This window comes from Pipistrellus hanaki (assembly GCF_964339955.1).
Source record: "Pipistrellus hanaki genome assembly, chromosome: 13".
Taxonomy (NCBI): domain Eukaryota; kingdom Metazoa; phylum Chordata; class Mammalia; order Chiroptera; family Vespertilionidae; genus Pipistrellus; species Pipistrellus hanaki.
Window position 1 is genome coordinate 51,491,033 of NC_140515.1, and position 27,445 is coordinate 51,518,477.

Here is a 27,445-nt window from a genome sequence, read left to right on the forward strand (position 1 = left end):
ATGGAAAGCAGTTGAGTTTTTTTTGTATCTGTTTGAGGTATAACATGATACATTTTGTTGAGTTAGAAGCCATCAGTAATTGCAAGGTCCAAAAATTCTGGTTTAGTAAAATATATTATTGCTCTCCTAAACTTGATCAATGTCAGTATTCTTAGTTTTTAAAAATAATGCAAGGTAAGGGCTGTTTCTTAAATACAACTTTAAAGTTTTACCATCAAGCCCTATATATTCAAGTTGATTTATCATCTGAGGAAAAAATTGGTGCCTCAGTTCTTGCATTTGAATGAGGATATTGAATTAAAAGATCTCTAGGTAACCTGGCTGGTATGGTTCAGTGGTTGAGTGTTGTTCCTTGATTAAGAGGTTGCTGGTTCAATTCCCGGTCAGGGCACATGCTTGGGTTGCAGGCTCAATCCCCAGTAAGGGACATACAGGAGGCAGCCAATCAGTGTTTCTATTTCTCTCTCTCCCTTCCTTTCTCTGAAATAAATGAAAACTTAAAAAAAAAGATCTCTAGGTATCTATAATAATAAAAGCATTAGATCTAAGGACAGCTAATTAGATCTGCTGTCCTTCCGGATGACCTTCCAGAGGGAAGCCAATGATGGCATCAGGGGGAAGGAAGGCTGATGACATCCAAACATTCAAAAATGTTATCATTCTTTTTTCATGTTTTCCTTTTCCACATTTAAACCTTCAGCACAAACTAAGCAGTTTAGAGTGTCAGCATTAGTTTTATGCTTTGGACTTATAAGCAGTGAGCACTCTTACAGAATCTTTCCCATAATTGATCACTTTACTTGATTTCTAAGAAATTAGGAAATGAAATTTCTTATTAGTAGTAAGAGACTTTTTTTATGTTTGATATGAGAATTTGTAAAATAAATTTCTCAGGGGAGGATATGTTAGTTTAATTTTAAAGAGAGGAAGGCAGAGAGAAAGGAAAAAGAGGGAGAAACATCGATTGTGAGAGAGAAACATGCCCAACCAGAATTGAACCTGCAATCTACGTATGTGCCCTGACCAGGAATCAAACTTGCAACCTTGTGACAATGCTCTAACTGAGCCACACTGGCCAGGATTTATAGTAAAGAATTTATAGTAAAGGAATATCTAAATTAAACAAAGACAACATTATCTTTTTTTTAATTTTTAAAACTATATTTTATTGATTTTTTTACAGAGAGGAAGAGAGAGGGATAGAGAGTTAGAAACATCGATGAGAGAGAAACATCGATCAGCTGCCTCTTGCAAAACCCCAACTCCGCCCCCCTCCCCCCAGGGATGTACCCTCAACCAAGGTACATGCCCTTAACCGGAATCAAAACCAGGACTTTTCAGTCCGCAGACTGATGCTCTATCCATTGAGCCAAACTGGTTTTGGCAACATTATCTTTTAAATACTTTATTTTCTAACATATTTATATCTTAAGAATTATCATCTTGCTGTTGGCATACAAATACCAGTAAAACTAGTATAGGAACCTTTAAAAATAATTTCAGCTAGTTAATGTTTCTTTGAAATTTAGAGTGTCAGCATTAGTTTTATGCTTTGGACTTATAAAATGAATAAATCAGATTTGTTTTTATATCAAAGATACATGGTTGTCTAGAGAATTTTTTGTTTAAATGGTAAGCAATGTAAATTATATTTCCCAGTTGTTAGTTGAACTGAGCCTTTTTCTTGCCTTTTTCTGTACTAATGCAATTTGCTATTAAGAAAATGCTTTAGAACAGATTCTACCTTTAGGTATGAACTTGCTGTGCTTAAACCACTCTCTGTTAAGCTATGTGTGGTTAATAAAAGGACTTTTCCCCAGAGATGCCATAGATCAAAGTTCCACATTTCTTATACCATCGGAAGTAAAAATGCCCTATGTATGTCAATGAACTATCCCCCCTGACATACATTTCTTGATAGGATTAAAACCTGTCTTACTAATTGATGTTTTATTTATAGTCCATCTCAGTGGCAAAGAAAAGTCTGATGTCTTCTATTCTATGAAGGCTAAAGAAAATAATCTAGAATAATAAAAGCAGTACGTTTTTACAGGGTATCATTATGCCAATAGAGAGTGTGTGTGCATGTACATACATATACATCGCATATGGGCATGTACATACACACATATACATATACATAAATATACATACATGCATATTGTTGGTGCCAAGTTACCCAGCTGTTGCACCCAACACATCTAATTTTGTTTGATCTGGGTGAGCTGTTTGGCTTCCTTAAACTCTAGGCTAGATGTTTGTTTTTTGCAGGCCCTGAAGTTTTACTTACTTCACCTAAGAATTCTTTGCTGGTAGTACTTTTCTATACACTGATGAATTAGGTAAAGTTTTCCAGTTAATGTTCCTAGTTCACAATTTATATAGGAAGTAGGTTTCATTTCAAAATCCATTGTTTAATTATGTGATTCAGCCAGTATATGTTAAAAACTATAACATTCTGTTCTTTTACTATATTGTTAACAGGTTTTTAAGAGTAAGATTCATCAAAGAATAACTTTTACATTAAAAATGTGCTAGTGAATAAATAATATTAACTAATTATTGATAATAGATAACTGCATATCAAACAAAGGAAGCGATTACAGAAGTAGATATAAGCCTTTGAGTTTCTTATCCATAAGGGCAATTGGGGGCAGCGTGAGGAACATTAGTAATTAAATATTTGGTTCAGACTTCTGAGCTTCAGTTCATATACACAGTTGTACGATCCTAATCCAGAACTCAATAACAACTTGGATTCAGTGACAACATTTCTTGCGGCTTTGTTCAACCACTCAGAAGTATCTCCTGGCTTAAACACTGATGAGTTTTTTTTAACCTGTCCTGCTTCTGCTGCTCTTAGTTTTTTAAATTGAATGTAAAACACTTCAACTCAATGATAGTATTTCTTGAGATACTTGTTTTCTGCTGTTTTCATTATAGCTTTTGAGGAACTTGAAAAAGCTTTGAGTACAGCCCAAAAAACAGAAGAATCACGGAGAAAAATGAAGGCAGAAATGGATGAACAAATAAAAGCTCTTGAAAGAAAAAGTGAGGAGGAACGCACCAGTCTTCAACAGGAATTAAGTCGGGTGAAACAGGAGGTTGTTGATGTAAAGAAAGTAAGAATAATCTTAGATTGAAATGGGCTACAGTAATTAGAAAATTTGAGTATTATGCTTTTCTGACAATCTCTGACAATCTTTGAGTGTAAAGAAGAGTTATTTTGTATTTTAGAACTTGACCATTTCAAGATGTTCAGGATATAGGAAAAAAGCACTCCGACAGAGAAATGCTTATATCTTTTTGAATATACGTCCCAGAGGTAGTCTCTGCATACAATTTCTCTTTTATGTTTTAAAATCTTCTCTTTAATTTTTAAGTACAAAAGATAGCATGTTATATATGCTGCTCTATATTTTGCCTTTTCACTTAATAATCTGCCTTGGAAATTATTCTTTATCATTGGTAATTGATAATGATGCCCATTTGTTTTAATTAATTAATTAATTAATCAATTTTTGTTTTTTTGTTAATCCTCACCTGAGGATATTTTTCCATAGATTTTTAGGGAGAGTGGAAGAGAAAGGGAAAGACAGAGAGAAACATTGATGTGAGAGAAACACATCAATTGGTTGCCTCTGACCAGGGTCTGAGGAGCCTAAGAATTCCCTGCTGGTAGTACTTTTCTATACACCGATGAATAGAATTAAGATATGTGCCTTTGACCGAATCGAACCTGGGACCCTTTCGTCCGCAAGCCAACGCTCTATCCACTGAGCCAAACCACCTAGGCCAATAATGCCCATTTGTTCTAAAGACTGCTCTGGATTTTATTATATGAATGTCTCACAATTTAATCAGACATCTGCTAATAGATGCTTAGTATATTTTTCACTGTTGCAGATGAGTATTCTTATCTGATCACATATATATTTTTTTCAGGGTAGATTCCCTAGAAATGGAATATTAGGCAGAGATTTATGTTATTTTTTAATTATTGCATAGTTGTTGCAAACTCCATGAAGGACAGTTTATATAATGTGTTAGAGTATGTTCCCCCTACACAAAGATGGTATTGCCTAACTTTGTTATCTTTCCAAGCTCATTAGTTAAAAAAAGAGATATAATTATATTGTTAATGTTCATATCTCTTACCAGTATGATAAACACATTTTTATATATTTAAAAAGAATTTGTAGTTTTTCTTTTAGAGCTACCTGTTCAAATCCTTGTCTCATTTTCATATTAGGTTCTTGGACTTTTTCTTACAGATTTATAGACGCTCTTTACTTATGGTAGGGATTATGTGTTCAGATATAAGATGCTGTTATCCAAATAATGTCCCTGTTTTTCACTTGTTGACTTTATGTTGTTGGTTGTTTTTGGCTATGTGGAAATTATTCCTTTTTTAAAATGCTATTGGATTATTGTCCTTTAAAAATAGGCTCTTACTTGAGATCATTTTTGAAAATTCTATGTTTTCTTCTGGCACTTATATGTTTTTATTTTTTATGGTTAAATTTTTGGTCCAACTGGAATTTATTTAGTATAAGGAGTGAGGTAGGGAGCCAATTTTAATTTTTTCCAGATCACTACTAAATAGTCTCCAAATCACTTTTTAAAAGAATCCATGTTTCTACCTCTGACATGACATGCTATTTTTATTACATACTGAATTATTATAATGCTATATATGGGTTTTTTCCTCCCTGGATTCTCTATTATCCCACTGATTTTCCTGACCCTGTGTTGTATTACATGGTTATAATTATTCTAGTTTATAATATGTTCTATTTGATAACTTCCTCTTATTGCTCTTATTTTTCAGAAGAGTATTGTTTTTTTTTACATTTTTATTTTGTCTAGTGGACCCCTCATCCTAATTTGTTAGTAATTTTATTTGATTATATTAAAATATTTATTTAGGGGAGGTTTCATATTTGTATAAGATTAAGTCTTCTGTCAGAGAAAGAAGGTCAGTAGCTTGTAAAAACATTGATTTCAGTAAGAGGAGGAGGAGGAGAAGGAGAAGGAGAAGGAGGGAGGGAGGAAGGGAGGGAGGGAGGGAGAGAGGAAGGGAGGGAGAGAGAGAGAGAGAGAAAGAGAGAGAGAGAGAGAGAGAGAGAGAGAGAGAGAGGGAGAGAGAAACGTGGATATGAGAGAGAAACATTGATCAGTTACCCCCAACCAGGGATCAAACCTGCAACCTGGGTATGTGCCCTGACCAGGAATCAAATCCACCACCTTTTGGTGTATGGGACCATGCTCCAACCAACTGAGTCACAATGGCCAGGGCAAGGTTCATCGTTTTTGATAAATAGTGCATGTGTGGAAAGCTAGACATAATTAGATTGGTGCAGACTGGGTAGCTTGACTGTACTGGAGCACCATCTCTGGGAACATCCTTATTTCCTCTACTGTACTTCCCAGTTGGTGAGGAATCCCTGCAAGATGTGGAAAAGGGGCATTGACCCCACAGGACTGACTACTGCAACAGCAATATTAATTGAGCAATACTTTACTGATTTTTCTTTGAACTTGTGACTTTGGTGACTTGATTTATATGGGAAGTATTTTATTTTTTCTTCTTACAAAGCTGTAGTTTGAAAATTAATTACTGTAACAATATTATTTGGTTGTACAGTTACATATTTTATTCTGGATGTTTCATTTTAACTATCTGGCTGATTTTAGAAATCCTCAGAACAAATTGCTAAACTACAGAAGCTTCATGAAGAAGAGTTGGCCAACAAAGAGCAGGAGATGACCAAGAAGTTTCAGACCCAAGAAAGGGAATTTCAAGAGCAAATGAAAGCAGCTCTTGTAAGTATTTTGTTTTTGCTATAGGTCATCTTCACAGCATTATAAGTTGTCATCTCCTTACCCCTGGCTTCCAGGGTCAGACTGCTGGCAGTATTGACCTTTGAGTCAAGAAGAGATAGGACAGAGGCAGAAAAGGGGCTGTCAGAGCTTTTCAAATGGTGAATATTGATAAATAATAAGATCAATCAAAGAAGAAGCTTTTCAGGATTGATGAGAAGGTAAAAGAACCCAGATCATCGAAAATAATTATGTAGGCTTTTATAGGAATTTTATGGTTCAAATTTATGTATTTTTTTAAATTAAATATATTTTTATTGATTTCAGAGAGGAATAGAGGGGGAGATAGAAACATCAATTATAGAGAGAATCATTGATCGGCTGTCTGCTGTGTGCCCCTTACTGGGGATCGAGCCTGTGCCCTTGATTGATTAGAAATCAGGACATGTGCCCTTGATTGGAATAGAAGTCAGGACCCTTCAGTTGTAGGCCAACGCTCTATCCACTGAGCCAAACCAGCTCGGGAAAATTCATCTATTCTTATGTAATCCTCTGATTTTGACTGTTTTTTCATATTGGACTTGCTATTATAAAGAGTTGTTTCTCAAAAATTACATAAATTCATAATCTAGTTTCTCTGCCTAGAGTTTAAAAAGGGAACTCTGGAGCACAGAGAAGAGGTAGCGGCAATTGTGTGATCTTTCACATTCAGCAGTGTTTTCCACAACATTTTAAGTGGTGGAAAAATAGTAGATGTAGTGGGGTTACAGGAATAAGACTTTTCATATTAATAGTAATTGTGGCAAAGACTGGCCAGACCACATTGGAAAAGGCACAGTGCATGTTTCTGTAGACTAGAGCATGGGAAGAGAGGTGATGATACTGCCTACCTCACAGGGCTGCTGTGCAGATCAAATGAAATGTATGATTTGTATAGAAGGACTTTGGGAGTGCTGAAGATTTATGTGGGTCTAAGGTGGTTTTGCTTTTGGCACAGGAAAAATGTCAATCAGAATATTTGAAGATCACCCATGAAAAAGAACAGCAAGAATCTCTGGCCCTGGAAGAGTTAGAGTTGCAGAAAAAAGCAATCCTCACAGAGAGTGAAAATAAACTTCAGGACATTCAGCAAGAAGCAGAGACTTACAGAACTGTAAGTTTATATAATATTCAGGTTCCAGAGCTCAAATTTGTTGAATAGGAGAACTATGTTCTCTCTCCAGTTGTAGAGAAGCTTTGTTTTACTGAGTTAGATTTGCATATACATGCACTTGATTTTTTAAAAAAATATATTTTATTGAATTTTTACAGAGAGGAAGGGAGAGAGATACAGAATAGAGAGTTAGAAACATCGATGAGAGAGAGCCATCGATCAGCTGCCCCTTGCATGCCCCCTACTGGGTTGTGCCCGCAACCAGTGTACATGCCCTTGACATGAATTGAACCCGGGACCTTTCAGTCTGCAGGCCGACGCTCTATCCACTGAGCCAAACCGGTTTCGGCCATGCACTTGATTTTTGATAGTGATAGCTATTAATGGGAGAGGTTTGATGTTGGCTGCAGGGTGCTCCAGATGCTGCCTATAGCTGGCTGCAGTACTGTCAGCCACTCGGGCTGATGCTTTGCACTCAGACTCTGCTAACATCTCCACTCCATTGCGTACTTACCCTGGTCCTTAGGAATTGGCCTCACTTTGTAGGTACCTTCCTCCCTGTCCAGCTTTATTTCAGTCATGTCCTGGACATAATTTATTCTTTGTATCACTGTTTAGTTATCCCAATGCCCCACTTTAACATTTAAGTTTTTTCCATATTAAACATGGCTTTATAATAAACATATTTGTATATATGTCTCAATGTGCACATTTTTAAGGCCTTTGGGCCCATCCCTCAGGAGTATATGAAATGTTCACCTTGTTTTGAGTAAATTGATGTCATTTACTTAGACTTTTTATTCTGATTTAGATAGTGAAACAGTCACACTTACCTGTAATTCTAAACTGCTTTATTTTCCCATTTCCAACATTTATGTAAGACTAGAAGCCCAGTGCACGAACTTATGCATGGGTGAGGTCTGGCCGGCCCACCACAATCAGGCTTGACAGTGGTGTGCTGATGGTGGCCCCTGTAGCCAGCGCATCATAGTGACTGGTTGTTCCGCCATAACGGTCATTGGACTTTTATTATATAGATGGCATGATGGATGGGAATGGTTACTCAAGCCTAGATCTTCCAATTTGTAGCTTTGGAAAATTAATTTTACCTTAATTTTATTTAAAAAAATATTTTTAATTGATTTTTTTACATAGAGGAAGGGAGAGGGATAGAGAGTTAGAAACATCGATCATCTACCTCCTGCACACTCCCCACTGGGGATGTGCCTGCAATCAAGGTACATGCCCTTGACCGGAATCGAACTCGGGACCCTTCAGTCTGCAGGCAGACGCTTATCCACTGAGCCAAACCGGTTAGGGTTACCTTAATTTTCTCATCTGTTACATGAAGAGATTGGATTTGGTAATTCCTGAAGTCTTTATCTGACATTCTGTGGCTCTGCCTTATTTAACTCCTTTTCTTTCAGAGTCAGGATTGATATTTTAATGAGGTAATAGTAATCTTTGGTAAAATTTGTATAAGTTTCTTCTTTTTTCAAATTATCTCCTGAATAATAATTTTTGGGGTTGAAAAATAATATATGTTATTTATCTTTCAAATTTAAATTATGTAAGCAGTAGAATATTATAGGTCTTAAAAAAACACGGAAAAAATACCCTTCTTTCTACCAACGGTTATTGTTATCTACTTTATAATTTATTTCTTATTGACTATCCATTAAAAATATTCTTGAAATATAGGTCATTTAAATAGTTATCCATGTAGGTAGAAAAAGTCTGGAATTATGAGTTGGGCTTAAAATAGAATATTTTCTTTGTTATGTAATTCATTTAGGAATTGAGCACAGATTGTTCTTTCTTGATATGTAGAGTTACTTATCTAAATTTTAATCTTTAAATAGGTGTAGACATCAGGTAATGTGTGTTGTTACTGATAAATAAGATTGTACTTAATAAAAATACATTTGTTTTTATTAACAGAGAATTCTTGAATTAGAAAGTTGTTTGGAAAAAAGCTTAGAAGAAAGTAATATTCAATCACAAGATTTGGTTACTCATTTGGAAGCTGAAAAAAATAAGCACAATGAAGAAATTAAAATCATGGTTGAATTACACAAGACAGAATTGGAAAGTCTGCAGCATCAGCAGGATAACCTTTGGACTGAAAAACTCCAAAACTTAAGGCAACAGCATCAGACTGAAATGGAAAAACTTAGAGAAAAGTATGAACAGGAAAAGGAAACATTGTTGAAAGACAAAGAGAGTCTCTTCCAGGCCCACATAGAAGAGATGAATGAAAGGACATTAGAAAAGCTAGATGTGAAGCAAACAGAATTGGAGTCATTATCCTCTGAACTGTCAGAAGTGTTAAAAGCCCGTGACAAGCTAGAAGAGGAACTTTCTATACTAAAGAATCAGGCAAATAAAGTGAAGCAGGAATTGGAGGCCAAGTTGGATGAACAGAAAAATCATCACCAGCAGCAAGTTGATAATATTATTAAAGAGCAAGAGATGTCTATCCAGATAACTGAGAAGGCATTGAAAGATGAAATTAATCAACTTGGGCTTCTACTGAAGGAAAAGGATAACCATTTGAAAGAGCATCAGGCTCACGTGAAGAGTTTAGAGGCAGATATTAAAAAGTCAGAAAAGGAACTCCAGCAGGCCTCTGCTAAGCTGGACCTTTTTCAGTCGCACCAGAGCACCACACACGAGCAGGCAAAAGCATATGAGGAGCAGTTGGCCCAGTTACAGCAGAAGTTGTTGGATTTGGAAGCAGAAAGAACTCTTCTTACAAAACAGGTAGCTGACGTTGAAACACAAAAGAAAGATGTTTGTACTGAGTTAGACACTCACAAAATCCAGGTGCAAGATTTAAGGCAGCAACTTGAAAAACAGAATAGTGAAATGGAGGAAAAAGTAAAATCTTTAACCCAACTCTATGAGTCCCAACTTAAAGACAGTAATATAGAGCAGGAACAGACAAAGCAAATCTTAACGGAAAAAGAAAATGTAATTTTACAAATGAGAGAAGGACAGAGCAAAGAAATCGAAACACTCAAACAGAAATTATTGGCCAAGGAGGACAGTATTAGTGTTTTGCATGAGGAATATGAAACCAAATTTAAAAATCAAGAAAAAAAGATGGAAAAAATTAAGCAGAAAGCAAAGGAGATGCAAGAAACGTTAAAGAAGAAATTGTTGGATCAGGAAGCCAAGCTTAAAAAAGAGCTTGAAAATACTGCTCTAGAGCTTAGTCAGAAAGAAAAACAGTTCAATGCCAAAATTTTGGAAATGGCACAAGCTAACTCAGCTGGAATCAATGATGCAGTGTCAAGACTAGAAACAAACCAAAGGGAGCAAATAGAAAGTCTCACTGAGGTGCATAGGCGAGAACTCAATGATGTGATCTCAGTTTGGGAGAAGAAACTTCATCAGCAAGCTGAAGAATTTCAGGAGAAACATGAAATCCAGTTACAGGAAAAAGAACAAGAGGTAGCAGAACTGAAGCAAAAGATCCTCATAATTGGGTGTGAAAAGGAAGAGATGAGCAAGGAGATAGCATGGCTGAAGGAGGAAGGGGGTAAGCAGGATACAGTAATAAAGGAGTTACAGGAACAAGTCCACCAGAAGTCTTCTCACACAAATTCTCTCTCACAAAATGAAACGAAACTGAAAGCGCAACTTGAAAAGCTGGAAGGTGACTTGAAGCATTCTCAGAAGGAAAATACTTTTCTTCAGGAGCATGTAGTCGAACTGAAGAAACTGTCAGAAGAAGATAAGCTTAAGGTTTCTGAGTTGACTGACAAATTGAAGGCCACAGATGAAGAATTTCAGAGTTTAAGATCTTTACATGAAAGAAGTAAGAAAAACCTAGAAGACAAAAGCTTGGAATTCAAAAACCTGTCTGAGGAACTAGCAGCTCAGCTGGATATTTATGCTAAGAAAACTGAAGCCTTACTACAAGCTAAAACAAATGAACTAATCAACCTCAGTAATAATAAGATTAATGCAGTTCTCTCTAGAATTTCCCATTGTCAACATCACACAACTAAAGTTAAGGAGGCACTACGAATTAAAACTTGCAAAGTTTCTGAATTAGAAGCACAGCTTAGACAGCTAACAGAAGAGCAAAATACACTCAACAGTTCTTTTCAACAGGCTACCCACCAGTTAGAAGAAAAAGAAAATCAAATCAAGAGCATGAAGGCCGATATCGAAGGTCTTGTAACAGAAAAAGAAGCCCTACAGAGGGAGGGTGGCAGTCAGCAGCAGGCTGCCTCCGAAAAAGAGTCTTGTATCACACAGTTGAAGAAAGAGTTATCAGAAAACATCAATGCTGTCACATTGATGAAGGAAGAGCTTAAAGAAAAAAAATCTGAGATCAGTAGTCTTAATAAACAATTAACTGATTTGAATGCTCAACTTCAGAACAGTATCAGTTTAACTGAGAAAGATGCAGCCATTTCATCACTAAGTGAGCGACATGATAAGGAACAGCGTGAACTGCTGGATCAAGTGCAAGATTTATCTTTGAAAGTTGAAACTCTGAGTAAAGAGAAAATTTCTGCTCTTGAACAGGTAGATCACTTATCTAACAAATTCTCAGAATGGAAGAAAAGAGCACAGTCAAAATTTACACAGTATCAAAATACTATTAAAGAATTACAGGTGCAGATTGAGTTAAAAACAAAGGAAGCCAGTGAAAAGGATGAGCAGATAACTTTATTGAAGGAAGACCTTGATCAACAAAATAAAAGATTTGAATGTTTAAAGGGTGAAATGGAAGATAAGAATAACAAGATGGAGAAAAAGGAGTGTAATTTAGAGACTGAGTTAAAAATTCAAACAGCAAGAATTGTGGAATTAGAGGAACATATTAGTCAGAAAACAAATGAAATTGAGTCCTTAAATGAAGTTCTTAAAACTTATAATCAACAAAAGGATGCTGAACAGAACGAAATGGTTCAGAAACTTCAGCACAGTCAAGAGCTAGGAGAAGAAAAGGACAACAGGGTCAAAGAAGCTGAAGAAAAGGTCTTAAGACTTGAAAAGCAAGTGGCTTTCATGAAATCTGAACTTGAAGATAAGAAGAAAGAATTGGAACATGTGAACTCAAGCGTGAAAAGCAAAGAAGAGGCGTTAAAAGCATTGGAAGATAGACTTGAGTTAGAGAGTGCTGCAAAATTAGCAGAACTGAAGAAGAAAGCTGAACAAAAAATTGCTTCCATCAAGAAGCAGTTATTATCTCAAATGGAAGAGAAAGAACAGCAGTATAAAAAAGATATGGAAAGCCATTTGAGTGAGCTAAATTCAAAATTGCAGGAAAGAGAAAAAGAAATTCACATATTGGAGGAAAAACTTAAATCAGTGGAAAGTTCACCACTGTCAGAAACACCAGTTGTACCCAGATCAGCAAAAAATGTGGCAGCATGTACTGAGCAAGAAGAAACAGATTCCCAAGGCTGTGTGCAGAAGGCATGTGAGGAAAAAATCAGTGTTTTACAAAGAAATTTAATCGAAAAAGAAAAACTATTGCAGAGACTAGAGGAGGAAAAAAAAGAGTCCATTTCTTCTCATTCTGAAATGCAGTGCAAATACCAGGAGCTCTTAATAAAGCTAGAGCATGCTGAAACAAAGCAACACGAGGATCAAGTTATGATTAATCATCTTAAAGAAGAACTTGAAGGAAAAAGAAAATATTCCATGGAAGAAGGAGGAGGTAAACATAACATAGGGGCAAAGCAAAACTTGGAAAATGTGCTTGACAATGTCCAGAAAACCCTCCAGGAGAAGGAACTAACCTGCCAGGTTTTGGAGCAAAAGATAAAAGAGCTGGATGCCTACTTACTAAGAGAGAAGGAAGAACGTAGAGTTGAAATGGAAGCGTTGACCTCAAAATATGAAAAACTACAGGCTTTGCAACAACAGAGGGATGGAAAACATGAAACCACAGACATTTTGGAAGAAAGTGCTGAAGAAAAGTCCAAATCTCATGTGGTCCAACCCAAATTGCTTAGTAACATGGAGACTGAGCACAATGACCTGGAGTTTAAATTAGCAGCGGCAGAGCAGGAGAAGCAGAAGCTGAGCAAGGAGATTGTGAAGTTGCAGAAAGATCTTCGAATGTTGCGGAAGGAGCATCAGCAAGAATTGGATATAACAAGGAAAGAGCATGAACAAGAAATGGAAGAGAAAATCAAGTAAGTTTTTTTTTTTTTATAAATACGAATATTTTTAAGGCAGTCCTTCTTAAGTAAGCCCCCTTTTTGTGCCTAATACAATTAAGTTTCACCTACCTGAAGTATTAATAAATCAAATAAGTTAAATACTGAGGAGAAATAAGAACAATTCCAGGCAGAGGCAGTGTTTCTCCATGTTCATTTAGGGGGAAAAACTTTTATTTTTCCTGTAAGATCAAGGAATTTTAAGTTGAACAGAAAAAATTTCATATTTCCACAACTATTCTGTAGAGATAATCATAGTTTACATATCCTTCCAAAGTTTACTGTGATAGACACACATGCACACTCCTACACACACTTGCACTCACATACTGACACATGCATACACAGACTCACACACTCATGTGTGCCCTACTGAGATCAGATTGTATGTTCTGGATAGCTCTTTACAGCTTATTTTTTTGCATGGCATTTGTTAACCTTGTATTTTTGTTGTCCAGGCAGGAGCAGGAAGATCTTGAATTGAAGCACAATTCCACGTTGAAACAGCTGATGAGGGAGTTCCATACACAGCTGGCACAAAAGGAACAGGAGCTGGAAACAACTCTAAAAGAAACCATCGGTAAGGAAAAATTTAAATTCAATAAAGAACAAATCAACCGAAGGACTTGTGTACATGCATATAAGTACAACCAATGGATACAAAACTCTAGGGAGGGAGGGGATGTTTAAGGGGGGGCGGCAATGATAAGATATGTACACAAATCAGATAATAATTTAATAATAATAAAAAAAAGAACAAATCAGTATTAGCAGAGACTATTTGTAATGTAAGCTCAGTCTTTTCATATTGTGCTAAGTGCTTTAAGTAATTAAATTGGAGAAAAATTATTCTTGCCCAAGATAGTTCTGTAATGGGAACTTTTATTGCCTGGCTGTGGCTTGCCTTACTGAGAGGAGGAGCAGGTAAGTGAACCTGAAAGCATTAGCAAATTAATTGCCTTGTAAAGACACATCTGCTCTGTGAGAAGGGCACATTGGTCAGTTGATTTTTATAAAATTTTATTTGGAACTTGGATTCTTACTAAAATTGGGACATAGATATTAATTCTTACCTAATGTGTTTTCTTGTGTGTGTCCATTTTTTAATTATTAGATAAAGCCCAGGAAGTGGAGGCTGAACTTTTGGAAAACCATCAGGAAGAGACAAATCAGTTATATAAAAAAATTGCAGACAAAGAAGATGATCTAAAAAGAACAGCTAGAAGATACGAAGAAATCCTTGATGTACCTTATTTTCTCTATTTTGAAATTTAGCTGTAAGATATTTCATGGTAGTGCTAAAGAAGATTGGGCTTGGGCTGTCAGATTTCCAATTGTGTGTGTATGTGTTAATGTAGACGTTTGTTATTTGTTTTCTTATTTGTTTATTTTTAAATATATTTTTATTGATTTCAGAGAGGAAGGGAGAGGGAGAGAGATAGAAACATCCATGATGAGAGAGAATCATGGATCGGCTGCCTTTTGCAAGTCCCTCACTGGGTGGGGATCAAGCCCACAACCTGGGCATGTGCCCTTTAAGGGAATCAAACTGGGACTTTTCAGTTCGCAGGCTGACACTTTATCCAGCTAAACCAGTAGGGCTGTTTTCTTGGTTTAATATTATCCAAATTTGTGTTTCTACACTGTATGCAGATTTATAAGGAGTCTAATTGATTTCTGCCAAGACTATAGTTCCTGATCAAATTCTGGTAACTAAAAAGTATAGCCCTGTTGGCAGGTATTGAAGCAATAGAGTTACTAAAGGAAAGATTATTCTCTTAGTGGTCTTTCTCCCAAAGTTAGGCTAAATTGTGAGAGAACTAGACTAAGCAATGAGAGCTTGTGCTTAAATAAAGTGTAAATGTATATTTTAGTGTGGCTACTTAGCTAGGCTGGGATCTTTTCAGAGGAGCCAGTTAGCTTTATTTCATCCCTACCCAATTTACATGCGTGTTTTTGTTTTGTTTTGTTTTTGTTTAGTTTTGTTGGTTTCAAGGGATAAAAAAGATGGGGGGGAAATGGAGTGCATCAGCCAGATTTTTTTATATTTAGTGGAAGAATACTTCAATGTGCTTATTCCACTAATTGTGGATTATCATTGTTATTTTTGTGTGTGAAGATAAGCTATGAATGCTAGTGAGGGACTCCAGAACATTTTAAATTGTAACACGATGTAAATTATTATTTTGGGGGTTGCAGATTATTTAGTTACTCCAAGCTTTATTTGATGAACCATTTGTGATTAAGAATGCATAAATCAGAGAATCATGTCTCAATGGATTATGGCAGCAACAGAGGTCTCAGCCAGGAATATATTATAATAATTTTTAATGTAATTGAAAAGGCTGGAATTCCAAGGTATGACACATATATATAAATGCCACCTTTTTATACTTTTTGAGCTTTAGATCTCATTATGAAAAGATTGGAATAATTTCACATTTTCTTATACTTTCATGAGCACTTTGCAGGGGGTAAACTGTACCACAGCTTTACCCCCTTTTGTGAACTTCTCTGTTTCTGGATGTGTGGGGTAGCAGAAGGTAGATTTTCTAGGTCGTAACAAATGTGTAGGTAGAGGGATGAGGGGTTAGGGAGCAGGAAGAGAAGTTAGCCTTTGATATGGTTAATCCTTGAAAATCTGTTTATTACAGAAAATTAAGGCAATGGTCCTTCAAGCCTTGGGCTTAGAGTAGCGAAGCAATTGGGCAGGAAGTGGAGGGTGGCAAAGGAATTGGGTTCGCTCTCCCCCAAGTCCCTTCCTGTGTCTTAGACCAGCACTGTCCATTGGAAATATAATGCAAACCACAAATATGAGTCATATATGTAATTAGATGTTTTAGTAGCCACATTAAAGAAATAAGTAGAATTTAATTTTAATATTTTAATAAATTATATAAAAATGTTACCTTGTTAACATGTAATCAGTATAAAAATTACATATGAATTAAATTTTGGTATCAATATGTTTTCACATAGCTAATTGTCATATTAAAATCTGGGCCTAGCTGAATAAGTAGCTAAGAGATGATCCTTTCAAGTAAGGCTACGCCATCCACGCAGGGTATGCAATGGCAGAATGAAAACAATCCCAAGACTGGGCAGTGAAGTATATACAGCAGTTTCTGGTTAATGGCATTTAGATGGTGACTAGGTTAAAGTGTGCCTCTGGGGAGATGCTAAAGGAGATTCCCTGCTTTGCTTCTGCTGAGAGAAGGGGTTCGTTCTTTTTCAGGTGGTTTAAATTCATGACAAGCGGTATTTAAAATTAGATTTTCCGTGTATCCCATGGTGGATCATTGCCTTATTTTGTGCCATGGGGCCTATCTGGTTTTACTTGTTTCTGAGACTGTTCCTTGGTTCTGGCAAGTCAGCATCTGTTAAGTCAGAAACCTATTTACGGTTGTTTTTCCTGTTTAGACTCTTACTTAGCAGACATTTGTCCTGTCATCATTACTTAAATTTGATCAATATTGCAATTCCAAATGTTCTTTAGCACAGATGTGACTCAAAAATGTTTAGGTGTGTTTTATGCGTTTTTTTTCCTACAAGAGGTAGTTTTCTCTATACTGTGTTGTCTCTCTGTGTTCTTTTTAATGTTTATTAACATTTTTTTTTTTAATTCTAAAGGCTCGTGAAGAAGAAATGACTGCAAAAGTAATGGACCTGCAGACTCAACTTGAGGAGCTGCAGAAGAAATACCAGCAAAGGCTGCAGCAGGAAGAAAACCCTGGCAATGATCAAGTGAGAGGAACAGGACTTGGCGTCACACATTTCTTGAAAATGTCATTTCCACTTTTTGACTTCCTTCCTAACACACATACCTACCTCATTTAATCCTAACAAAAACCTGGCCTTTATTTTATAGACAGTGAGACTAAGGCTCAAGGGGGTTAAATAAAATGTCCACGCTCACACAATCAATGTTATATTGATAATTTAAACTCAACCTGCCAGACTTAAAGCCTAGCTATTTTGGTTATACTAGTACTTCTCAGCTTGTTCCATTGGAAAAAACAGCAGAGGAAAGTGAACCCCATAGTCCAGAGGTGTAGCTAAAATGCTCTATAGGAAGTGTGATAATTTTAAGTGTTTATATTTTTGAGTTAAAAATTCATGTGAATTTTAATGCTACTCTATAGTATAGCTTTATAGTCACTTAGAAATTTTTTTTAGTTATATACCACTAAGAAAAACAATTCCTGCCCTGGCTGAGTGGCTCAGTTGTTTGGAGTATCTTCTGGTACACCAAAAAGATGTCAGGTTCAATTCCCGGTCAGGACACATACCCATTAGGGTGTGTATGGGAGGCAACTGATTGCTATTTCTTTCTCACATTGATGTTTCTGTTTCTCTCTCTAAATATCAATAACAATATATCCTTGGGTGAATTCTACAAAAAAAGCACAACACTTCCTATTTTTCGCCTTGGTTATTGGGTCAGATACAAATGTAATAGGATTATTTTGAAATATTGGACTGAATTCAAAGAGATCTGGTACTGTGTATCAAAGCATTTTTATAATTCCAATCTTTTTTTTTTTTAAACCTCTCCTGAGGACATGCTTAGAGAGAGGAAGGGAGAGGGAAAGAGAGAAACATTGATCTGCTGCCTCATGCACATGTCCTGACTGAGATTGAGTCCACAACCTAGGCATGTGCCCTGTGCAGGAATCGAACCTGCAACCTTTTGGTTTACCGACAATGGTGAACCAGCCGAGCCACTCTGGCTGGGCAGTCCCTGTCTTTAAGTGAAGTTGATTCTATCAAAGGTGAGCCATATTTACCCTGTGGCTTCCTGTCCCATTGTGCGCCCCAATAATGTACACTCACAGGGCAAGTAGACTTGAGTTTGAGAATCCTGTCAGTGTACCATTCTGCTTCCGAAAATATTCTCTCATCCAGCATAGTCTTTTCATAGCACTGTCATGAGGGCCTTGAGAAAATAGGTAGGTGCTATTCATGTCTTCATTGTTGAAAGTTATAGATAATTCATTACAGAATGTTAGTTACCACACCATTTACATGGATAACCTTCCCAAACTAGAGAAGAAGAAGCCTGGATAAAGGGCTTTGCTATTTTGAGCCATTTGGTACCTATATCTTATTTATTAGCACTGAGCAAGCTAAATGGGCTTTTCTCTGTTTCTTTAATAGCTACTGAGTTGTTTTAGTCCCCCCCCCCCCATTTGATCATGATGTGAATAAATCAGGTGCTATAAAATATTACTTCTTATAAGAATACATGTTCTTTTCTTTGGTATCAAAATAAGTATTCATGTTACATATAGTGACAGTTTGATTTGTGTTGGGATGCCATAGATTATGTAAAGATTATGAGATTAATATTCAGGTTTTCTGAGTCCTTTACCTTGTGTCATAAGAAAGGAGATAAAATAGTCTTAATTTCTATTCCTCCTCTAAGAAATACCTTTTTAAATTTAATCTTCATAAGTTTTTATCCTCTTCCTTCTTGAGCATCTTTTGTTGTTTCTGTGAAATCTTGAATTGCTTATCAGTACTGAGTTCAATGAAAAATAATTTGTGATTATAGCTCAGAGTGGATTCCCATAAATAGTTTTTTAGATGTTTCCTTAAAGGGCCTATATGCTTCAGATAGATGTTAATATGTTTAATTTTTACAAATTATATAAACAAATACTTGAATATATTCTTGTTGTTAGAGTCAGATAATACACCTCCCCTGCTAAGTAGTGATCATTGTTAGAAGTTCCAAGAGTGGCCTTTCAGGTTTTTTTCTTGTGTTTACCAATGTTTATGTATATTCACAATATAATAATTTGTATAGCAAAATAGACCAGATTTAAAAGCAAATATATCAGGCAACCTCATTTCAAATCTGACCACTCTCTCAAGCCTATGACACTGAATTCTTTTTTCCTTGTAATTTCATATTACTCTATTTTATTGTTTCTTAAAAATGTCATTGTATACACTCATTTTTTCTTTTCCATTTTCAGGCAACAATATTGGAGCTACAGGTAAGACTAAATCTTCATTGAATTTCACTGAAGGTAGTACATTTTCAGGAGCATTCTGTGTTTTAAGTTAAAACATGAAGAGACTATTTTTAATTTTTTCAAATTCCCAAGCAGTACAGAAAAGTGTCTGGACAGTGATGAAACCCATATGCATTTCACATATGATTTTTTTGTTCTTTCAGACACAACTAGCACAGAAGACTAGTCTGATCAGTGACTCAAAGTTGAAAGAACAGGAATTCAGAGAACAGGTACAGGTCTAATTGGTGCCTTTTATTTGAACTACTTTCCTTAATTTATGTTAGTATGTACTTGGGTCTCTTTTAACTAATTAAAAAAAGAACTGATTTAATAGTTGGCTTTGCAATTTTGTTTTACATTTATAGAAGATATCTCTCTAAATTAATGATTATATATACTTAAACAAGAACATTTGCATCTTATTTCTAATGCTTAACATTTCAGATACAAATTTGTGTTTAAATTGTAATAACTTAAGTTCTGAAAAAGTTATTTTTGCTTTTATTAGAGGGAAAACACACTGACATCAATCTTTATTACTTTTTTCATAGTAGCTAGATTATCTTGACTCACTATGATTTGTCCACATGTTATCCAGTAATTTGAATTAAATAGGACCATGTGTGTACACCTAGAAGGATGCATAGAACATAGAAATACCACTATATGTGTGTCTGTGGTGCATGGTCTTTAGTGGTCTTTTTCCAAACTGGAGGAATAGTGAGTCAGATCAGCAGGCTAAGTTTGAAGGCTGAATCTTTAAGGATGTTCCAGTTTTCTTAAAATTCGAGCATATAAAAATCTTGATAATTATTAGAACTAGGTGATGGATGGATATATGGGCATTAATTGTACTATACTTCCTGTATTGAATATGTTTGAAAATTTTCATAATATACATTTTTTAAATTTATAAAGATAGGTATAATAAGTTATCACTTAACATTTTCAATGGGTTTTCGTGCAACTTTAAGTAAAATGACATTTAGTGAAATCAGTTTTACTTATTTAATCTTAGTAAATAAGATTAAATAAGAGTTAAGTTGCTGTGGCATATTTCTGATCAGAAAAATATTACCAAACTTCTAAAGACCCAAAGTACTTCGAATAGTGAAAGCTGAAATAAATGTAAGCTATATATATTTAAGATAGATTAATAAAAACAAGTAAAATTCTTTTCCAACCCTCTTATTCCAGTTCACGGTTGTGGGTGGCCAGAGCCTGCCCTTGCAGTTCAGGGCCCAATGCGGGAACCAACCTGAGGCATGCCCTTCCATCGCAGGACACAACTCACACCCACACCCACCCTTACTCAGACTGGGACAGTGTAGACAGTCCTACTGTGCACATCTTTGGGATGTGGGAGGAAAGAAAACCCACACAGACATGGAGAGAATATATCAACTCCATACAGACAGTGGGCCCCGCCAGGAAATGAATATTTTCCTCATCAATGCTATAACAAGAAGGAAACAACGTTGTTTCATATTTTCATCACATCATAAAATTCACACCAAAAAAAAAAACAACGCTATTTGAGGACTAAGTTCCAGCTTTACATTATTTTTTTCTGGTTCTCAGTACTATAACTTTTCTCATCTATTCTCAAGGTTATTGCTTTAAACGTTTCTTTTTTACCATCCTCAAATCTTCAAACTGTCCTAACAACAGTTTTTATATTAGTTATTTTTATAGTGATAAAATACTATAACAGCATTGACTATTTGAACCATTTTTAAAAAAATCCTGACTCGAGGACATTTTTTCTATTGATTTCTAGAGAGTGGAAAGGAAGAAGGTGGGGGAAAGAGAGAGAGGATAAGAGGGGGGTAGAAAAACAGACGTCAATGTGAGAGAGACACATTGATTGGTTGCCTCACACACTTGCCCCAACAAGGGGAGGGAATCTGTGTTGGAGATACATGCCCTTGGCTGGATATTGAATCCACAACCCTTTGGTCCAAGGGCTGACGCTCCAAACACTGAGAAAAACTGACCAGGGCCATTTGAACCATTTTTAAAAGCACACAATTCATTGACATTTCGTTCATTCACAACACCATTCATTTCATCACCCCAAAAAGAAGTCTCTTATCCTTTGAGCAACCTCTAATCTGCTTTCTGAGTCTATGTGTTTGCCTGTTCTGTTTACTATAAATAAAATCATATAATACTTGGTCTTTTGAATTGTGCTTCTTTCAATTAGCGTGATGTTTTTAAGATTCATCCATGTTGTAGCATGTATCAGTATTACATTCCTTTTTATGGCTGAGTAATATTTGTTAGTGCTTTCGGTGTCATAGCTAAGAAATCATCTGTATTTTATCTCTCTATATTCTGTTTTGGGGATAAAAAAAATCTAGTGGATACAGCAGCCTTTTTTTTTTTTAATTTGGTCTCCATGTGAATTTTATGATGCGATGAAAATATTTGTTATTTTTAGATTCACAATTTAGAAGATCGTTTGAAGAAATATGAAAAGAACGTATATGCAACAACTGTGGGGACACCTTACAAAGGTAAGAATGATCTCTCTCATATGATCTCTCTCATATTCTTTTCATAAGGAAAGAATAGCAGAGTCTAAAACAAAATTAATGCATATTTGTTGTTTAAAATTAAAATTTAGTGTATAAGTAAAACTGTAAGTTTCTACTTTAGTCTCCATTCCCCAAATGGACCTCGTTGACAATTTATGTATATTTTTCCAGATTTCTGTATGTGTGCAAACATTTATCTAATCCACTACATGTAGGCATACACAGTTATATATTTTACATGCTTCTGTTTTTTACTATTACAATAAAGATGTAATTACTACAATTTAAACCAGGATTTAAGGAAATACAACACAATTTTTAATTAAATTAAATAAGGACTTGCCTTGGATTCTTTCCAAAATGCTATTTAAAAACAAGGGAAAACCAGTTAGGAAGTGTCCTATAGCTCACTGCAGAGAAGACTCCTGCTTCAAAGATCAGTTGCTCCAGTTAGGTCAGCATATGTGATTTTTAGCATAGAGTTGTTGAGTCAGTGCTCAGCAGTGCAGAGAAACAGGACTGCTTCTCTTTGGTAGTTTCAACTTAAGGATTTCATACATAATTTTTTTTCTCAGTTAAAGTTATAAAATGATCATACATAGTTTATTTAATAAGCAACACATATAGGTATAACACTAAGTGCCATGCAGTTTTATAAAATAGGTTTTGTGTATCAACTCATTTAATCCTCTCAACAACCTACGTCGTCTGGTTGAATATGCACAGTCATCTCTTCACCATGCTGGGTCTTTGAAGAGTAAGAGCAAAATGAGTGCCTACCATGCAGGGAAAAGTATTAATTGCTTCTCTAGGAAAATAGATATAAATAAGTAATCTAACATTTAAAACAATAAAATCAGTTATTTTCTGAAAAGTGAAAAACATTGTGAACTCTTGCATTTTGTTGATCTAGAGCAGCAATTTTCAACCCATGTGCTGCAAGAATTTTTAAAACATGCAGTACCTAACTATTTAGCTGGAAGCACTTACCTCTTTTCCCTTAGTCTGTTGAATAAAAAAATGACAACAGCCAACACAACAATAGCTTTCCAGTGTGAATGAATCAAAATTATACTCTTTTTTGGGGGTCAGATCAGCAAAAATTCTGTGCTGCAGAATTTTAGGAATTAGTTTATACATACCATGAGATAAAAAAGGTTGAAAATCACTGATCTAGAAGGATGAAACACATTATTTTTTGAAGAGAAAATAGTGTATTATCATTATTTGGTTCCTGAGTAAAGCGTGGTTTGAGTGAATTGGGTCTTCTAAAAATATATACTTTTAAAAAATTAAGGTGGGGAGGGGAGGTGAGGGGTCTAATATATAGTAACGGAAGATGGTTTAACTTTGGGTGGTTGGCGCACAGTGCAATATACAGATCTTGTGTCATAGAAATGTACACTTGAATCCTATATGATCCTGTTAACCAATGTCGCCCCAATAAATTTAATTCAAAAAATGAAGCATTCTAAACATACACATACATGCAATGTAAATATCAAGTAGGGAGAGTAGTTAACACCTAGGAATCTGCCATCTAGAACATTGCTGTATACCTTTGAGGCGCCCTGTGCTGCTCTTTAATCTCCTATCTCACTGTTCTTTTCCAAGGGCACCACTGTTATATATTAAAGCATCAGAACATTTCCCCTAGTCTTCAGCTGCTTGATAAAACTCTTAACATGGGCTTTTACTGTCCAGGAATTCCCAGATTCCCGTTTGCCTTCCCATTAATTCTGTGGTTTTATTTTTCTGTGTTCTTCTATCCCTGTAGGGCTTTCCTATGATCTTAGAATGTTTTCATGCAGCATTTAGATGTTCCTTGTAGCAGAGTGCTTTTCAGACTATCTAGGGTGCCATACTATTGGAAGTTGATGCAAGTATAGACTTCACATAATGCATAATTATGAATTTATTAGATTAAAGTTTGTCTGAACTGTATTCTATTCTTTCAGGTTGAAATAGAGCTTATACAAATGAACTATAACTATTTATGGCAGTCTTTTTAAGATGTTGAATCAAAATATTTGAAAATCATTATAATGGCATTAATGTTTCATGCATTTTCAAGTTATGTTACTTACCCTGTGTTTCAAAAACAGTTTTGAAAACTTGATTTTAACTTAGTGGTTTTTGGTTTGGGATATTAGGAAAACTAGAATACTATTCTGAGATACTAAACTCTTAATAAAATAAAAGTGATTGTTAATTTTAAATTTTAATCATCATTGTAGAATAGCTGAAGTCACATAATACAATAAGTCAGATTTAAGGAATCTTTGTATAGTCTTTTAAAATTGTCATACCAAAAGAAAGAGAAGGAGGAGATGGAAGAGGAAAAATGTGAGAAATATAATAATTTTTGTTTTCTCTTACAAGGGAAGAATACCAATTGGAATGCTTCATGTATACACAATACAATACCATGCAATACAATATAATTAATACAAGAAGTGCATCTCTTTATTCAATATGTGTAGTTGTTTTTTTAGTTTGCCTGTTTTCTAAGTTTATCTAGTTTTGTCTTTACAATTTGACCTGTTTTTTATTTCACAGGTGGCAATTTGTACCGTACTGATGTCTCACTCTTTGGAGAACCTACTGAGTTTGAGTATTTGCGAAAAGTGCTTTTTGAGTACATGATGGGTCGAGAGACTAAGGTATAAATCATATTTAGTGATTGGCATGTGTTTTAGTTTAAAAGGAAATATATTTTTAATATGCATATTAATTCCATATGTTTACTATTAACAGGACATACATGCTAATAGTAGGTGACAGGTATCTGTGTTATTGCTCTTAAGTCACAGAAGTTAATTGGCAGATTTTGCTTATATTTCTTATGTTTATAAGATATTAATTAAAAAAATACTGTTGGATGATATTAAATCTAAAACTTAGGATTTCATTAACTTAATACTTTGTGAAACATGTGGCTATTTTTATTTTTTACTTAGGATCTTACAGTTAGAGTAACAGATTTCATTTTCAGGGTAGCTTAAGATAGTGTGGAAGTATTGGAAATGATCATAATTAAGACTGACTACTTAGGGATATTTACAAATATTTTACATTAGTCACTGTAAAAAAAAATCATTCCTTCATATAAGGAATATTGATCATTTAAAAATTACCACATTATATGAGTAATAATGCTTGGCTGATTTGATTTTTAGAATGTTAAAATTTATTGTAAGGTCTTTGAGCGTATTTATTTCCTCTATAATGCATTTAAAATATCCTTATATTGGACTTTTGGTAAATATATCTTAAATTGAATTGAATGCATTTAGGAAAATTTCTGAGTCTTTTCTCAAACAAAATTTTCCATTTAAAGCAATTTCTTTTTCTGATATTGTTTCAAGTTTTTACTTACATTAACTTGTACACTGTCTGTATACCTTGGCCGAGAATGAAACAATGAGTTTTCTATTCTTTGAAGCAATAGTGTTTTAATTTATGTCTGTGGGGTTTACTGAGTCATAGGTTGCTAAGCCAGTTCAGGGATTGATTTGAAACATATTTAAAAACCTGAAATGTAAGGGCATAAGAAAAACTCTTAAAATAATATTATGAATATATGGATTGTAGATCCAGCTAAACACTAGGAGTTATATAGGGCTGGAAGTCCTTTGAGTCCTTGATACCTATAGAAATCTCATTTCATTGTATCAAATAGTTTCAAAGTAAAATAATAACTCTTGTGAGTCTGAAATTATCACAGGAGGAATATATTAATTCATAGTGATTCAGTGTCTCTGTTTCCTAAGGACTCTTTTTTAACTCAAAGGGTAGCTAAAACCAGTTTTCTCTTAAACTTATTAAAACAAAGCTAGTGAAATATAAGTTTCTCTTATTAAGTCTTCATTGGATTGTAGCCTGAGTTTGAGGTGAGGTAGACAGTTTATGTTGTCTTGTTATTATTGCAGGAAAAGGGGAAAGGCATGTCTTTAAAAAAAAAAAAGTTTCTCAGAACTTTAGCAACTTTGGTTCATTTGTGAATTTAAAACTATGATCCCAGTGTTGTGGCTAAATAAATTATTTAACCTTTTCTTGGTCTGTGGAATGAAGAGACTGATGGCCCCAGCCTATTTCTTTTGGAGGTTGCGCAAATATATGGGATGAAATCTCTACAGCGTTTAAGTCCTTCTGAAGAAAGACCCAGCACAGACATAAGGCATATTCTGGGGCAGGGCCAGTTCAGCCATGTCTAAGCTTGTATTTTCAAGGCTTTGCAGGTAGTTTTAGATTGTGACTTGGGAGACAGCCGAGAGGGATGTCCTCAAGGATGCCCCAATTAGTACCTGGCTGGGAATCCCGGTCCAGGAGTATTCTCTCTACTCTTCATCTTCAGCATGCAGGGCGTTTTTCTAGTCACCTAAAGTGCTGAGTAGTCTATCATTCTGCATTCACATTTTAGAGGTAAATATTGAAAATTGGTAGTAGATTTTCAACTTAGTTTACTGCATATTTATTCAGCACTTAGTATCTGAGGCCCTTAGCTTATCTCCAGGATGGATAGGGAGGTGAAATTTGACGACATCCCTAACTTTAAGGAGATTACCATATACAGATGCTCCTTGACTTATGGTTACTTCCTGATATACTGTCACAAGTCAAAATTATCATGTCTAAAATGCATTTAAGACATCTAACCTACTGAATGTCATAGCAACATGCTCAGAGCATTTACATTAGCCTACAGTTAGGCATAATCATCTAACACAAAATCTATTTTATAATAAAATGTTAAATATTTGATGTTACTTATTATGCATGTTGCTTTTGCACCATCATAAGGCTGAAAAATTTAGGTTGAATCATTATAAGTCAGGGACCTTCAGTCGTAAGAAAGGGGAGCTATTCTCAGTGAAGCATAATGTGATGCAGAATGAGATAAGCACAGGGTGGGAAGGCCAAGGAAAATGTCATGGAGAAGCAGGTGTGCCTACTGGGCTTTAAATGAGCTCAGATAGGAGGGAAAGCCTAGACTGGATGTCCAAGGCAGGAAATTGAGGGTGGGTTTTGAAGACGTGTATTCTGGTCTAACTAAAACACTGGATCTATGAGGTGGAAGTAACTTGCTTATTAAGGCTGCCCAATGTGAAAGGCCTAGAATGCTTTCAGATTTTACCTGGAGATATTGGAGGATAGCCCTGGAAATTTTTGAGTAGGGGTTGACAAGATCAAAGTTGTTTTAGACATATTTTTGGCCTATTTTTCTAATTTTTACACATTAATAAAGATTTTGAAATGGAGACCAGATTATGACATTAAAATAAACCAGAATCCTCTTGGCCTCTGCAATTTGATTCTCATTTGCAGTTGTTTCTTGTCTAGCAGGATCTGTCTGTCACCCTATGTATTTCTTCATTTGCCTTTGCACACAGTATCTTTAGTTAGTTTCATGAGGCAAATGATTTTTTTTTTAAGACCACATGTAAGACACACTTTCTTATAGTATGAAGTTAAGTATGGTCCCTTTCTTTCTTCTGTTGTTGCACTTTCATTTTCTTGAGTTTGATCCTTTGTGCTACTACTGATACTAAAATTCAACCTGTTCTCCTTTTCAATAGAAATTGTTTTTCATCCCAACTTTTATTGGAGTCTCTCCCTAAAGCAAATCTGACTAAGGCCACTTCCAAACTAGGTGGCTCATTTAAACTTTATTCCCAGATCCTGAGGATACTGTACAGAGAGTAGACAGTCTGGCTT

At 35.3% G+C, this 27,445-nt stretch overlaps 1 protein-coding gene across 6 annotated transcripts in view; it reads left to right on the forward strand.

Annotated features, from left to right (window-relative positions):
• GOLGA4 (golgin A4) overlaps window positions 1-27,445 on the forward strand; it is a 74,054-nt gene that overhangs the window by 37,579 nt on the left and 9,030 nt on the right. For all 6 annotated transcript variants that reach the window (XM_084902765.1, XM_084902768.1, XM_084902764.1 and 3 more), the window contains 11 exons: window positions 2,944-3,122; window positions 5,698-5,826; window positions 6,821-6,976; window positions 8,918-13,140; window positions 13,623-13,744; window positions 14,279-14,409; window positions 16,795-16,908; window positions 19,146-19,166; window positions 19,349-19,417; window positions 21,631-21,706; window positions 24,287-24,390. In XM_084902765.1, the coding sequence (XP_084758891.1) occupies window positions 2,944-3,122; window positions 5,698-5,826; window positions 6,821-6,976; window positions 8,918-13,140; window positions 13,623-13,744; window positions 14,279-14,409; window positions 16,795-16,908; window positions 19,146-19,166; window positions 19,349-19,417; window positions 21,631-21,706; window positions 24,287-24,390 (5,324 nt within the window). The remainder of the gene's footprint in view (window positions 1-2,943; window positions 3,123-5,697; window positions 5,827-6,820; window positions 6,977-8,917; window positions 13,141-13,622; window positions 13,745-14,278; window positions 14,410-16,794; window positions 16,909-19,145; window positions 19,167-19,348; window positions 19,418-21,630; window positions 21,707-24,286; window positions 24,391-27,445) is intronic.